The sequence below is a fragment of the Phaethon aethereus genome, assembly GCF_964289735.1.
Source record: "Phaethon aethereus genome assembly, chromosome: 3".
Lineage (NCBI taxonomy): Eukaryota > Metazoa > Chordata > Aves > Phaethontiformes > Phaethontidae > Phaethon > Phaethon aethereus.
In genome coordinates, this window is record NC_138576.1 from 89223612 (window position 1) to 89238990 (window position 15379).

The window sequence follows — 15379 nt, forward strand, 5'->3', positions numbered from 1 at the left end:
ATTACCCTTTGGGACTTTACTCTTCAGCTTTACTCATATAATGAATTTTATCTTTCTGTCCTGTCACTACAGGTAGAAGTTATGTCTTCCTCTCCTTTTTCTTCACAGTGCATCTTGTAGACAGGCAACAAACAGGAGAGAATGAAGACTAAGTGATGCACTACAAGTCATTCCAGCACCCTGTATTTCTCTCTTCCAGTTAATGCATACTGTTGGTTGGAAATGGAGTCCCTGTCTTTTCAGATGAGGTTTTTGACCCCTGCAGTTTTTAAGATACGATGTTTTCCTCTGTATTCCCTGGTGCAAAAGCAACTTTTTCCCACAAAACTTTTTGGTTTAATAACTACCAGCTTGTCTCCTAGCTGCCAGTCAAAGGAGCAGATGAACAACATGACCCAAAGGAGTTACGGGCATCCTGTTGACAGGTTTACTGTTTCAGTGGCAAAGTAAGGCATTAGTGCCAACAGTCCTCCTATGGCCAAGATAAGCATCAGTTCTATGCATCAGTCTCTCAGGCATTTGAATTTCATATTCTGACAACCAGCAGCCAAACCTGTGGTGAATTTTTGCAACAATACTAATTTCCTCTAACCAAAGATCACTCCCCAAAGTAGGAAATAAACCGATACTTTAACTGTATGTATCAGCTGGTGCTGTAGTACTGGTGGGACAGAACAGAATACAGCCCAGGGTGCAGAGCTCAGCAGCCAAGAGGAATTGTAGCTGAGACAGGGGGCTAAACCATCCAACATCTAACCATCTGCAGGCGGAAGTAATACTGGAAGCCAGAATACCCCTGGGGTGGTACATCCTCCTTCCTGCAGCACCTTTGTCTCAAAGGTGCATCCACAGCCTGTTGTAAACTGCATTTTTTAAAGTGCTGTAAAAGAGGCCGTAGTTGTCATTATAAAATTGAATCTGCTGGAAGAGAGAAAGCATCTTTTCACCTGTTGACACTTTTCCGCATTGGAATTTTGTTTTGCTATTGCTTGACATGGTTATACATAAGGTTACCTTACCACCAGGTTATATGACAAGGTTACTATCAAAGGTGTTTGCAGCCTGAGAAGTGGCCACGCATTCACCAGTGGCCACATGTGGGTTATCTGCAGGTCCAAAAGGCTCTGACGTTACTGCTGCAAAGCTAGCTCAAACGCCCATCTTTCCTCCAACAGGAACACAAAATGGCGGCGCTGGCCCGAGCGCAGACCTTCTCGACACTGAAAACCGGCAGTCTCAACGTACGCGTCTGCCACGTCCCACATAAAGCAGGGCGGCCTGCCACCGCCCGGCAGGTGTGACTGCGCGGCGCCGCATGCTCCGGCGCGGCTGCGGCGCTGCCCGGCCCCGGGACACCTCGCAGCTCCCCGAGGCGGGGAGGGAAACAGACAGGCCCCCATCGCGCCAGCCTTGCCCCCCCGCTAGCAGCGGCTGCCGTGCCCCTGCCGCCTGGGCGAAGACCCAACCGCGCCCCCAGGGGGCCGCGCACACCCCGCAGCGGAGCGGCGCTGGGCACGCCGGGAGCCGTAGTCGTCCCCACCGCGCTGTGCGCCGGGAGCAGTAGTCTCCGCCGGGCCCGCTCCTCGCGGAAGATGGGGGCGGGCTCGAGCGGCTCCATTTTGCGCCCGTTGCTGGGGCTGCCCCGCCGTCCCGCGGCCCCGGCGCCTGCGCCAGGCAGCGCGCGAGCTGCTGCCTGTGCCTCTCCCGCGTCCTGACCGCCTCGCCTCCTCCCTCCCTTTCCTCCTCTCCTCCCCTCCCGCTGCCGCCGCCACCGGCACCGCCATCGCCACCGGGGTGGGGCCCACGCCCGCTCCCCCTCGCGCCGCCCGGCCCCCGCTGCCGGCCGCGGGCTGAGCGCGTCTCCCGGGGGTGAGGCCCCGTCCCTCCGCGGCGGCGTCTCCATGGTGCCCGCCGCCCCCCCCCGCCCCGCAGCAACAGGCAGGACAAGGAGGAAGCGGCCCCCGGGGGTCCCCACCGCCCCGCCGCCGGCCTGAGCAGCGCCGCCGCCGCGGGAGCGACCGAGCGGGCGGGGGGCGCCCGCGGGCCGCCGGCGATGGCGAACCAGTTGGTGATCCTCAACGTCTACGACATGGTGAGCGCCCCGCTCGGCGCTGGGGACCCGCCACAGCGGCCAGGCCCGGCCCCGGGTCCTTGGAGGCAGCGCGACCCCCACCTGTGGCGGCGGGCGGGGGTGCCGACCCCCCTTCCGGGAGGGCGGTGAGGGCCTGCGGGGCAGGGGGTGAGGGCGGTGGGGAAACTTTTACTGCCCTTCCGCTGCCTGACCCCGCGTGAGTTGGCTCCGTGGGCTCCCGCCCGTGGGGAGCACTGACGAACCCCGGGGCGGGGGGGGGGGGCGATAATTTGGGAGATCTGCCAGTTTTCCTACAGATCTTTTGTGAGCTGCGACAAAAGTTTGCAGTGGTGCCGGGCCTTCCAGTGACAGGTAGATCTGCTCCCCGAGTCGTTCCTCCACCTCTGCTGTTGCCCCCAGGTCAGCCGCGGGGAGGCCCTGCCTTTTCTGCACCTGAAAACCGTGAAAGCGGCTGATTTTCCAGTAGGATAGTAGTTGGAGATAACCGCTGTCGCTGTAGGGATAAGAGGGTTTTTTAGTGCTGTGTCAGTAATGTTGTGCTCTTTTCTTTCTAGACCAGAGTTACTTGAACAGTTTTAGTATGGCTGTTACCTGGTAGAAATAAGGGAATTGCTCCAGCTCGATTTGCAGTCCTGTGAGCTCACCTTCCCTCTCTTCTGAGTAATCTTTCTGTGGCACCTACAGCAACAGTTGTGTTGTCTTATGTTGAGTTGGAAGCTGCTCAAATGCTATGGTAACAGATAAGGTGTAAGTACCTGTATAGAACAGGAGGTGCGGATAAGTCATATTAAGAAAATATTATCCGTTAATGCGTTTCGGTCACTGGAAATTAGAACAAGTAGCACCAGTTCTCTGACCACGTATTTGAGTCTACCGATAGTGGGGCAGCAAGATTGACAACCAACTTCAGGTTTTTTGTGTTATTTAGCTTATTTTGGATGGGCTTTCCTACCACCACCATTTTGAAGTGAATTTTTGGTGTTTTAAAAGGGCCAGGGTGTATACTGTAGAGTCAGTGACTGCTGGCAGAGACAAAATGCAGTTTGTTTCCTTGAGAATTCCCAGGCTTTAATGCCAGAATATTTAATAGCAATCAACAGGGAGCTATCTGGCTTGAAATTAAAATCATGTATGAGATTATATGAACTAGCTTCATTCTTGTCATTATTTTCTTTCACCCTAATACTTAACATAGAAATCAATGTCCCTGTCAAAGGATTTTTTTTTTTTTTTTTTTTGCCTGCTCCTGTGTCTGAGTTCTGCCTCCAGCAAATATAACCTGTTACTTTTACTTTGTTTTTTCTTCATTGTAGAGAAGAGAGGAGACTGGAGACAAGAGCAGGCTATTCACTGTGATTTTTATGAGTTGGGGGTGGTAGGGAAATGAGCAAAAAAGTCTTTGCTCACCTGGTTGAGCCTGTATGCAACATTGATATGACAAAAAGTCAGTGTGCCTTATTTATACTAGACTTAAGGAGGGAAGGGTGCTCTGTCCCATGCATATGTATGATTTATTGGAATACAGTTGAAAAATATACGTTGGAGAGGTTCTTTCAGCATGAAAAGAGGTGGGTTTACATATATTAACTATAAATATTAATACAGAGAAAGAAGTAGGACTTCAGTTTCAGAACTTTTACATAAGATAGTATCTTTGAAGTCAAGGCTTGACGCACTTCTGACTTGCTAAGATGGAAGACCCAGTGTTCTCACGAAGACTTGCTTAGCTGTGCAAAGTGCCGCCAGGGCCCAGTTCACAGGCAGTCTGTGAAAACTTAGCAGAATGGGCTGTCTCCTGCGTAAGTGCCTGCCTGGAAAGTAATGCCATGGCCTCTGTGAGAAACTCCATTCTCACTATGATGACAGCATTGGTGCGGTGTGACTTCAGTATGCCTTTTGTTTTCTCTTGTGATAGTCTACTTTTTCATTCACATGGTTCTCCTTCATCTCTTACTCCTTAGATTTCTTTGCTGCAACCCATGTCGTCCTTTCTTTTTCCTCCAGAGTTGAATTGCTGTGATGAGTTTTACTCCAGTCATCCTAGGAAGGCTGACAGCAGGAGGGAAGGGTGAAAAAAAAAAAAGCAACAGGAAGGTTGTGCTTGTAAAAACTAATGTCATACTTTTCCTTAGGATATGTTGGGGACTGATGGTAGTCCTGTTGTGATTAGCAGGGCTCTGCCTATCTCAAGAAGCAGCATAGACTCTAAAGCCACTATCTGTGGAAGGACCTTATTTTCCAAAAGAAGCAAGCAAGCACGTTTATTTGCAGATGTCTGATCACATGTAGGGGTGGCTTTTTGTGCATTGGTCTGCAGTTGTGGTATATCATGACATATTATACATCGTGTAAGCTGAGACCACTAGGCAGAATATTTCTGTATCCTACTTCAACTGTGGTTGTTGTTTTCTAACAATGTCCACATTTTTTGACCATTAGAGAAACAGATTTCCTTTAAACTGGAGAAAAAAAAAATCAGGTTCCCACGGTGTCCGAAAGACACTGTTAGTATGCATCCTGCCTTGAACTCTTGCTAAACGATGTCTCAGTCCGTTTTAAACTTGCTTGAAGCAGGAGCTTAAACTAAAGCCTTGCTTTCATGTTGCATAGCAGGTACATTACTGCATGTAGACAAGCCTGCTGAAATCAATGATACTGCATTGTTTGAGGGCACTAAGAATAGGGGAGAGAAGGGAAGAGTCTTTCATAATAGCTGTTTTGAAGTTCCCTTTATTCATCAAATCTTGCCAACTGTGTATTGAGGCACTAGCAGGTCTATTGTTTGCTTCTGACATTTCGTGTCACTTGGAGGTGGGTTTGGGGTTTTTTGTAGTTTGAGTTTGGGGTGGTTGTTTCTCGTTTGGAACAAGAGACCACTGTTAGTCACCTGGTTGACAGAATCACTACTGTAACACTACTATAATTGCAAGAGTTATATGAACAGCTTTATTTTAAACCGAGTGCTAAATGTAGCTTCATTTCCCAGACGACTGCTTAGGTGTGCAGGGGAGTACTAGATGACCTTGCTACTAGTGAAACTCCTTACAGGACTGAGTCAGTTGCTTTTGGAGCATGTACCCTTCCATTGTCTTTAGCGCTTGAAAAAGTTAAAATCTTTGATAAAACCAAAGGTTGAGGAGGTGTGTGTGTGTCATACAAGAAAGTGGACTTTCAAGTACTGGTAACGTTATGGAGGGAGAGAAGCTTAAGGGCCTATTTATGTGCTGCATGTTCATGGCTTTGAAGATCTTTTATGATCATTAAAAAAGTAGGGTGAAGTCTTTGCTATATTGTGTTTTGAGAACCAGAATACTTTAACTTAACTGCTATTTTTAGGAGTTTTTTGTGCCCAAAGTAAGCATCCTATTTTTTCCCCTGTCAAATAAGGCTATAACATTCTAAAGTCTCAACATAAATGAAAGCTCTGAAGAAAGTAATGAAGATATTTTTGAAGCACTGGCATTAGTGTTTTTCTTTCGTTTCAGTGACATGACTTTATTGTGCACATAGAAAAATACTTTAATATTTTCATTCTGATAGTTGCATTAAACATGAATTCCTGTTTTACAAGACTGACTTACTGCATAATATTGAGGATATGGGATTGTGCTGCTTCTGTACATTCTACTATGGCAAAATTCATACCAGACTAAACAAAGGGCATCCAGTTTGTGTAATGGAAGCAAGGATGTAGGTTTTGGGATCAATTTGGGATTCCAGAACTTACGGCATGTTCCTGAACCAACAAGCTATATATATGTGTCATTTAATTTACAGTCTTTATTTTGTAAGCTGTGTATAATCATTTCAGCTGTAGCCAAATTCAGTGTACTTTATGTTGCATTTGTCCTGCATTTCCTTCTTCAGTGAGAGAAAACATTTTCTTCAATGGGAAAATGTGACCAACCTTCCAATAGCTGATCGAGATGAAGTAATAATTAGATATAATTACTCTTCCTAGGGGGGGAAGTAATTCTGTCTTACCTGGAGTACTGCATCCAGCTCTGGAGCCCTCAGCACAGGAAAGATGTGGACCCGTTGGAGCAGGTCCAGAGGAGGGTCACAAAAATGATCAGAGGCACGGAACAGCTCTCCTATGAGAACAGGCTGAGAGAGTTGGGGTTGTTCAGCCTGGAGAAGAGAAGGGTCTGGGGAGACGTTATTGCAGCCTTCCAGTACTTAAAGGGGGCTTATAACAAAGATGGGGGCAGACTTTTTAGCAGGGCCTGTTGTGATAGGACGAGAGGCAATGGTTTTAAACTAAAAGAGGGTAGATTTAGACTCAGTATAAGGAAGATATTTTTGACAATGAGGGTGGTGAAACCCTGGCATAGGCTGCCCAGAGAGGTGGTAGATGCCCCATCCCTGGAAACGTTCAAGCTCAGGTTGGACTGGGCTCTGAGCAACCTGATCTAGTTGAAGATGACCCTGCTCATTGCAGGGGGTTGTACTAGATGGCCTTTAAAGGTCCCTTCCAACCCAAAGATTTTATCATTCTGTGAAATTCTTTTATCTTCAGTTAACCTACTCTGTTCTTACTGGAAATACTAAGTGAAGTGCCAGCTTGCTATAGGCACTTCTTCCAAAGCTGCTAACGTTTGTTTAATTTGCCACCACTTCTCAGTTTTTGTAGTCTAGTGAGCCCCATGTGTTTAGGTGGCACCAGTAAGAAGGAGCACGTACTTGAATAGCACCAGACTTGCTGAACACCTCGTTAGAGCAGCTTTCCATTCCATTCGTGTGCTTCTGTATGGATCAATAAGGAGGGTTGGTGACTTGCTTTTCTGTCCTCTCCCTATACCTTCCATTAGGTTTCCCAGGGTTGTGAGAGGGGAGGAGTGTGAATAATTTTTCTCTTTTTCTGTCTAGTGACAAACTAGGCTTTATTACTTCCACTGCTTATGAGATACCTTGTGTAACATTTATTCCATTTTCAGAGAACAACAGTAACCTTGCTTGGCATTAACAGATCCGATGCATATGTGATGCATAGATTATTTGAAATCCAGAGGCCAGACCCAGAGTTTTCAGAATGGGTGTTCAGGAGAGGAAAGGCTAGAGCACCAAGGACCTTGTGTAGCTCAGTTCTAGATTAGGTTCCTTTGGATACACCTTCTCATTAGGCAAACATACTCTATTCCTGCGCTGACAAACTGGATGTTGAATTTCCTACGATTTGACTATAAATGTAAACCTAAAACTACTTTGAAATGGTCAGCTGGTAAAGTGTGGGATAGCACTGGCTTCAGAACTGAAACAGCTTTATATTTAAGTAGCTCATCCATTTCCCTGGGGGCTTTGATTTCACAGTAATGAACAGAATCCAATTTTTTATGCTCTCAAACCCATTAAGTTAGTTGGGTCATCTTGACATTGTTCTCCTTCCTTCCCCTCTTCTTGTGTTCTCCCTGTTCTATACAGACTAAACCTAACCCATTATATTTCTGGGTGTAGCTTGATCTGAAAAGCCTAGTTAGATACATATGGGCTAGCCCTGCTCTTTTCTGGGGGAGGAAGGAAAGAACATTACGTAGACTAAGGTGATAATTCGGTATAATCATCCATACCCCACTAGTTAACATCAAAATGCATTAAAAAAGCCAGAAATTAAAGCAAAGTGTTAAGTTTAGTCTTAAGCAAAATTTATCCACAGAACTCAATAATCCTTAGCTTTAAATAAATATAAGGACCAAAATCTATCTCCTGTTAATTCATTTTGACAAAACTTCTCACAACTGGCTTGTCTGAAGAAAAGAACATCAAATCCTCAGCATCTTGTTATCCAGATAGTTATTCATGTCCTGTACCTGCGAGCACAATTGTGAATTTTTGGCTGAAAAAGTGATATGCTGATGTTTGGCAACTGCTAGTAACTGAATTTGAGGGACCATTTATTTTAGGTTTGATGATACTTAGAATAAGGATGACTGTAAAAGCCAAATACATACATATTTAGTGCCTGAAAGTTTGTAACTTTTGGCCTGACTTGCTCTTTTTGCCATTTAACTTGTTTTGATTTTCATAAATAGCTTCTCAGCCCAAAGTTTAGTATATCATTTTTATTGGGAGAAAATGGCTTTCAGAAATGCAGGTTATACAACATAATGTTTGTAATAGCCCTGTAAATCATGTACTAACTCTAGCTAGCACATCTTAACAAAGTGACACCTGTAACCTTTTACATTTTATCATAATTTGTGCTGTTTTAGTAGCGACTTTACATCAGAAAGCACTTATGTCAACAGGTTGTGTAAAGAAGATAGCTGCTTTTTCTTCCTGTTTGCTAAACAAATATTAATTTGTTGGGGTGCTACCTCAGTCTGTATCCTGCCTGCCAGCTGACTTTTTGAAGTCTGCTTTGAGGAAGCTCGTAGGGGTGCCCTTTGGGACCAGATGACCTGGGAGGAGAAAATCCCACTACAGGAGTCATTGACAAAATAATGTTTTCCTTGTATTTTTGAGAGGATTTTCTTGCTAGCCAGTTTCAGTTTTAAGGATACAGCTAAGGCTTTTTTTTTCCCCTTTGTTTGAGGTTCCTTTTTAAATTATGTCACTTGACAATTTTTACTGCTTGCAGACTGATATTTTGAGGGTGGTGATGTAGCCAAGGAAAGACAGTAATGTTGAGGTTTTCCCTTTCCAGAACTCCGTGCATCTTTAAGGTCTTGAGGGTAATAGTTCGTTCCTGATCAGCACTTGCTGCTGCCACTGCTTTTGAAAAAGAAAGAGAAAGCACTAAGGGAAGGTGGTTTTTTTGGTGGGATTGTGTGATTTTTTTTTTTTTTTAATTATCACTTCCGTTTTCCTTTTGAAATGCAGCTATTATCTGTTGGCTACAATAGAAGTAATATATTGGAAACAGGTGTTAGACCTACACAAAAGACTTACACCTAATGTATGGAGGCACGTACATCAGGAGTGTGGAGAGAGCTTAGTCTCTTGTATGGTGACCACCAATTGACTATTCAAAGACAAAATATTCTAAAGTAATTTCAGTCCATCTTACATATCCCTGAGTATGTCTTGTGCACATCTGGTCATAAGCAAAAATGTGGTCATTGCTATAAATGAAAGTTGGTGTGTGTATGTTGCAGTCCAACATTCTGATGTTATATAAAAAAAAAGTGCTCCTGTGAAATTACTGCAGTTGATTCTAGAATGTATTCCACCTAATGGAAAACTTTACAACCTGTAACTTGTTGACAATCGAAAAGTTGATCTGATCTCTCCCAGGTACAGTCTCCTTGGCTGGCAGACACAGACAGCACTAAAACACTGGAGTAGAACCTAATGGAATTAATTCACTCTGTACAGTCAGGGAATTTTACCAGCATGTTCTGCTCCCATAAAATGGGTTGTGCAGTTTCACTTTGTGGTAGGTTTTTATGCTTTTGATATGGGGGACAAATACATGTCAGCCTGCGCTCAGAAGACAAATCTGTATCGGAAACTGACTAGAGTCTATTTTGTTTTCTTCTTTCCTTTTAGTATTGGATGAATGAATATACTTCTTCCCTTGGAATTGGAGTGTTCCATTCAGGTATAGAGGTGTATGGCCGAGGTACGTACAAGAAAAACATAACTTACTCTTTGTTCCGGTAATGCTGTTATTTAAAAAACTTTTTTCAGGTAGAGAGGGAAGTCTGGCTCCTGAAAACTGTTCATCAGTTTTGTTTTAAAGTTCTCATCTCTTCTGCCTCTCAAAAAAACCTTGGATACGAATAATGTGGTAGTCATCTTGTATAAAGCTATGCAGCTGTGAAAAAGTGTGCAATTTATTCAGCTAGGCATAGAAATCTTTATTTTAGGTTTCAAAATACCTGTTTTTAAAACAAGTGTATGCTTCATATAAGTGTGGTTGAATCATGTTTCCTCAGTATTCTGCCAGCACTTAGTGCAAGGAGTTAATTTTTAACTACAGAAACAGTAGTCTGTTGCACATAGGCACGTAAAAGGGCATGATGCTCACAAAAAACTGTCTATTCCTTATTGGTAAGGTTGGTTTGTTTTGAAGAGACAGCTTCTTTAAAAGGCATCTCATGCATACTGTTTACAAAAGATAGACCTGTGATAAATACAGCAATACATTCTGATTTTGCTAAATAGGTTGTACCTTGGGGATGCAGCTTCCTGATCTGTTCAGGCCACTTTGAATCCCTGTTTCTGCCAGAACGTGTTTCTGAGCATGCTGTAGCACAGGCTCAGGTCTGAGGTGTTCCTGCCTAGCAGTATAATCATGCTCTGAGGTGATGGTGTTGCTAAAAGTAGTCCATTTAAAGGAGAAAAATCTACTTCACTTCTTTTTTTGGAATGTGTTTGGAGGTGAGGGGAAGCAGCAAAAGGTGTGGCATGCAATCCAAAGACCACATTGCGCAAAGTTATCTTAAACTATAAAAGTTTGAGCTACTATAATGGTTGCATGGTAAGTGGGTTTGCAAGTGTTATCAAAGCAACAAATTGACAAAATACAATGCTTATCGTTAAAACTTTTTTGTATTTCTTTTAATCCCAACCAGAAAGACCTGACTCTTAATAGTGCTGTGCCTGAAACCCAGTTCTTGAGCTGTGCCAAATACATGTGCCTCCCTTCCTGTTCAGATTGTAACAGCTTTCTCATATAGCAGGTCATATGCCTGCTAGAACAATGACTTGCATTTTTCAAAGCACATCAAACTTTATTTATTAACCTGCTGTAAAAAAGATTATCCACCAAACTGAATGCTAGGCTTGGATAATGTGTGACAAGTTTTGAGGAAAGGAAGTGTGAAGTCATGCTTAAAGCTTTTTATTGCGCTCTGGGTGTGGCATGCTGTGTTATCATACAGACACAGAAGGAAGCTGAAGCATGCCATGATATTTTCATGTATTGTAAGTGTTTATGCCAGCAGATGCTACATGCAGACTTCAGATGCAAGCACTGGTTTACTTTCTTGTTATAGTAAAGAAGTCGGGACAGTTGAACTCTAAAATTTAACCTATTAGGCCACTACTCGCTGCACAGCTGTAGAGCGCACTGAATAGAAGCACCATCAGACCTTCAAGGATGCAGTACTTTGAATCCCTAATCTCTAAATATGTACGTGGACTTCTAGACAAGCATTTATAAAGAACATTGACAGGGTTTACAATTTAACTTGTAAATCCTCACTTACACAATGAAAACAATGTATACTTACTGTAAAGTTATTCAAGTTAAACCTGTACACTGATGTAGGAAATTTCCTGTCAGTTTTTACTTAGGGTGACTAGTGACTAACAAAACTATTCATTTCCACCTCCTTGTATTTGTTACCCATGTAAATAAGCTGTGTGGTTTCTAGCTTTACAACCTTGTGAAGCGATCTTCCAGTCAGCGAGGTCTGCTGGTCTTTTCTGTCATTGTATGCTGTTTTTGTTAAATCTGAGTTTTCTCTTTCAGAATTTGCCTATGGTGGTCATCCATACCCTTTTTCTGGAATATTTGAAATTTCACCAGGAAATGCTTCTGAGCTAGGAGAAACATTTAAATTTAAGTAAGAGAGATACCTATTTTCTTGCTTTTGAGAAGGCATATTCAAAAGACAACTTGTTGCATTTATTTTGGAGATGTGTTGAATGACACTACAGGATTTCTGACTTTCTGAGAAATTAGTGTGTTTTCTTTGCTCAGAAATGAAAGGTAGACAGAGGTGATGAGACAGTGAAGTGTCTACGGCAGAGAACATTATTTTTAGCATACCATTAAATTCCTTAAATGTGTAAAAAAAATTATGTGGACTTGTGGCTAGCTCTTGTTATTCATACAGTATATACAAAGGGGTAACTTTTTCAAGGTAATGAAATTTTTATTCAAAGAAAAAGCTGAAAAATGTTGCTTTTCAAGGTTTCCTCATGTCTCTCTTCCGCTTTCTCAGTATGATTGCCTTGACCCTTCCCTGCATTACAAGCTCTTACCTGTTCTCAGCTGTCTCTTAGAAACAATATCCTTTGGAGATGAAGGGAAAATCACATCCAGTGTTTGTCGGATTAAAGTTGTAAAGAACGTAAATGAGCTACAGGTGGACAATTGTCAAGGAAATAATCTCTTATGATAAAGATGAAATTGGTGCTGTAATATGGAACAGAAAGAATCTGTGTTATTCTAGGAAGGCAGAAAGATCTCGCCACCCACAGTGGGGTGATTTTTGAGCAAGGAATGAGGGATGAACAGTAATCTACCTATATCATGGAAGCCTGATCACCACCTATTGTCTCTGTTTCTCTTCTAGAGAGGCCGTGGTTCTAGGCAGTACTGACTTTATGGAAGATGACATAGAAAAAATAGTAGAAGAGCTTGGAAAAGAATTCAAAGGAAATGCTTACCACCTAATGCACAAAAACTGCAATCACTTTTCTTCAGCTTTATCTGAGGTAAACAAACATGATGGTCTACAGAAAGGTGCTTCCCAGGTGGCTACAGAGCATCATCTCCTTCCTTTCCTTTGGAATGTTTGGCCTAATTTCCAGCTTCCTATCTCTGTTACCTCGGGCAAATGTCACTGTTTTCCAGGTTTTATTTGTGCTTATGTACAAAGCACAAGATCTTGCTGCCAAAAGTGCTAAATATTGTTGTCATACATAGTTTGGGTTCGAGCAGGGGTGCGTTCCTAATTGAGAGACCTAGTAAATAAAGTATTAACAGGATTTCAAAATCATTTCAGATGCTTCAGAGATCACTACTGAAGATAGAACCATGTGTTATTTTTATCAGTATTTCCTCACAGGGCCATCACACTGAAAATAATTTTATAGTTATGACCTACTGTTAAAGAATAACAAAGGTGTTGAAGTTTCACAGAGAATGTTAATCTTCTGCCTGAGAGGCTTTTGTCATGTTACTGCGCTGCCAGCACCTGCGTCCTGGTCATGAGTGGTTGTGCAAAGTATCTGATTGTGGGGTTGAATGAGCTTTGGTTTTTCCCCTCAGCTTTATTTTAACATGATTGCTTTGCCAGTATGGTTGAATGCCTGATCACTCACATGTATCAACACAAGGGAAAGGGTCAGGAACAACTAGCCCAGGACAAAGGAGGGAATGGCAGTTGCGATTTTTATCGGTGGTTAGCAATCTGTGCTTGTCAGAATTTATTCTAATGTTTCACTGAAGCACTCCAAAAAAAGGGATGGCTATGTTTTCCATGGTGAACTTCCATAAAATTTTATTGCTCTTTTTTTCAAAATAGTTAATGGCACACTTATTGTATAGCCTGTGTTTTATGTAGACTTATCTTCCAGTGGTACTGGAAGATTTTACTGAGATGATGATTCATGTGCAATGCTGGTACAAGTAAGTAGGGTGAGTCACTGACAAAGCTGCAGTTAGCCTGAAATCTGGCCTATATGGCCAGGTTTTTGCTGTACTCTTCAACCTCATGGTCATGTTGTTTCTATTTTATGTCTTGTCCTATTTAGTGTTCAAATTGACTATAAGAACAGGGATATAATTACAAGTTAAATGCTGCCCAGTTACAACAGAGTAATGCTCCTATTACCTATGATTTTCTCCAGATTTACACTGGAGTAAGTAATACCAGAAGTGAATATGGAGGTAGTTAAGTAAAATAGTTCGCTCCTTGAATAGTGACAACAAAACCATTTAATGACTGTTGTAGAGTAAAAACAAGTACTTAATGCAGCTTTATATATTTTTGAGGAGTTAAAACCAGCTTTGCCTTGTATAGCTGCTTTTGTTTTGGTGAACCTGAGTGTGTGTGGTCGGCCTGTGTGCTGTAAGATGGTGATACCGTTTGCAAAGTCATCAGAGGCCGTCACAATAAATAGCCTCAGCTGTATGCGTAATGCCAAGTCAGGGTGCTTTTTTGTAATAGTGAAATTTCTCCTGCAATTTCTGTTTCTGAGGAATTAGCAGTGAATAGAAAGCATACCTTAACTCATTTTGGTGCCCTTTATAGAAGTTATTCAAAAGAGTGAGGTGGTTAGGCTTTTCAGGACTTCTAAAAAAAGTGTAGAATCATGTGTCAAACGGTGGAAAACAAGTCTCCTCGTGTGACTTGAGATGTTGCTTTTACTGATGGAGAAAGCTGTAGTGCAGCTAACTTGAGTGCTTCTTGACTGGCATTTGTGATACATAAATTGTAAGGCTGCTGCAGCCTTTGCTTTTTATTTACAATATTGTAGCTTTGTTACTGCTGAACCCAGAAGACAAGTTAATCCTTTCTTTTCCCTTTCCCCCTAGATTCTGTGTGGAAAAGAGATTCCACGGTGGGTGAATCGCCTTGCCTACTTCAGCTCTTGCATACCGTTTCTCCAGAGCTGTCTGCCGAAGGAGTGGCTAACTCCTGCAGCCCTCCAATCTAGTGTTAGCCAGGAGCTACACGATGAGCTGGAGGAAGCTGAGGATGCAGCAGCATCGGCTTCCCTGGCAAGCTCAGCATCTGGATCTAGAACTGGACGCCACACCAAATTATAAGTCCTCCTCCAAAGTAACAAATGGTTTGAAATACTTCAGTTTAATCTCTCCAGCAGTTGACTTCCTGACAGAACATGAGAGCTGACTCTAGAACATTGTTTTTATATGCAAAAAAGGCTCTCATCAACCCCTGTTTCAGCTCAGGATTATTTATGTAGTGAAAAGAATTGCTGGGAGAAAAGGGAAGGATTTTGTGTGAAGCCACCCTTTTCATTTTCACCTGTTTGGTAGACCTGGGTTAACTTAACATCTTGTATAAAGCAGAACTTAAATTATTTGTTTACAGTATTGTGTACTGCTGTTTACAAGTCCTGTAAGGACTCCTGCCACCATGGAAGAAGAGAGAATTTGAGTTTGATTTAACTGTTGGTATAACTCAATAGCATTGGTATGATGCCCTGGATGAACTCTCCCCTTTGTTTTCAAGATTTAAGGCAGGTGAACATTAAATTTCTGAGAAATGCCAGAAACTGCTGAATACTATCTATGTGAACAGGGTACTGTGCACTTAAAAGTGGCTGATGTAAACAGGTAGATTCCAGGATGTAGGGAGACTGGTTTTGTCCAAGATCTGATACGAGAAGTATGACCTCTACATTAATGAAACTGTGGATTTTTGCACATATGAAGGGAAATTTCAATCTCATTGCAATGCACATTGATCCCCTTTTTTTTAAAACTCAGCCATGTAGTTTGCATCCTGTCTTCTTGTCTGTATTTACTGTCTACTTCAACTAGGATTTAGACATGTGAGTATCATCTGTTAGAAGCATCAACACATTTTTCACTGTTTGCTTTACTTTATTTCAAACTTGTATATGAAAGTTAGTACTTGTATT

General features: G+C 42.6%; 1 protein-coding gene across 1 annotated transcript; it reads left to right on the forward strand.

The window, feature by feature from the left end:
• Positions 1 to 2053: 2053 nt before the first annotated feature.
• On the forward strand, positions 2054 to 14540 carry DESI2 (desumoylating isopeptidase 2; the record flags this gene model as incomplete). The annotated part of the gene is made up of 5 exons (XM_081997568.1): positions 2054 to 2092; positions 9581 to 9653; positions 11511 to 11604; positions 12340 to 12481; positions 14307 to 14540. The coding sequence occupies 5 exons, from the start codon at positions 2054 to 2056 to the stop codon at positions 14538 to 14540; spliced, it is 582 nt and encodes a 193-aa protein (XP_081853694.1).
• Positions 14541 to 15379: the final 839 nt, after the last annotated feature.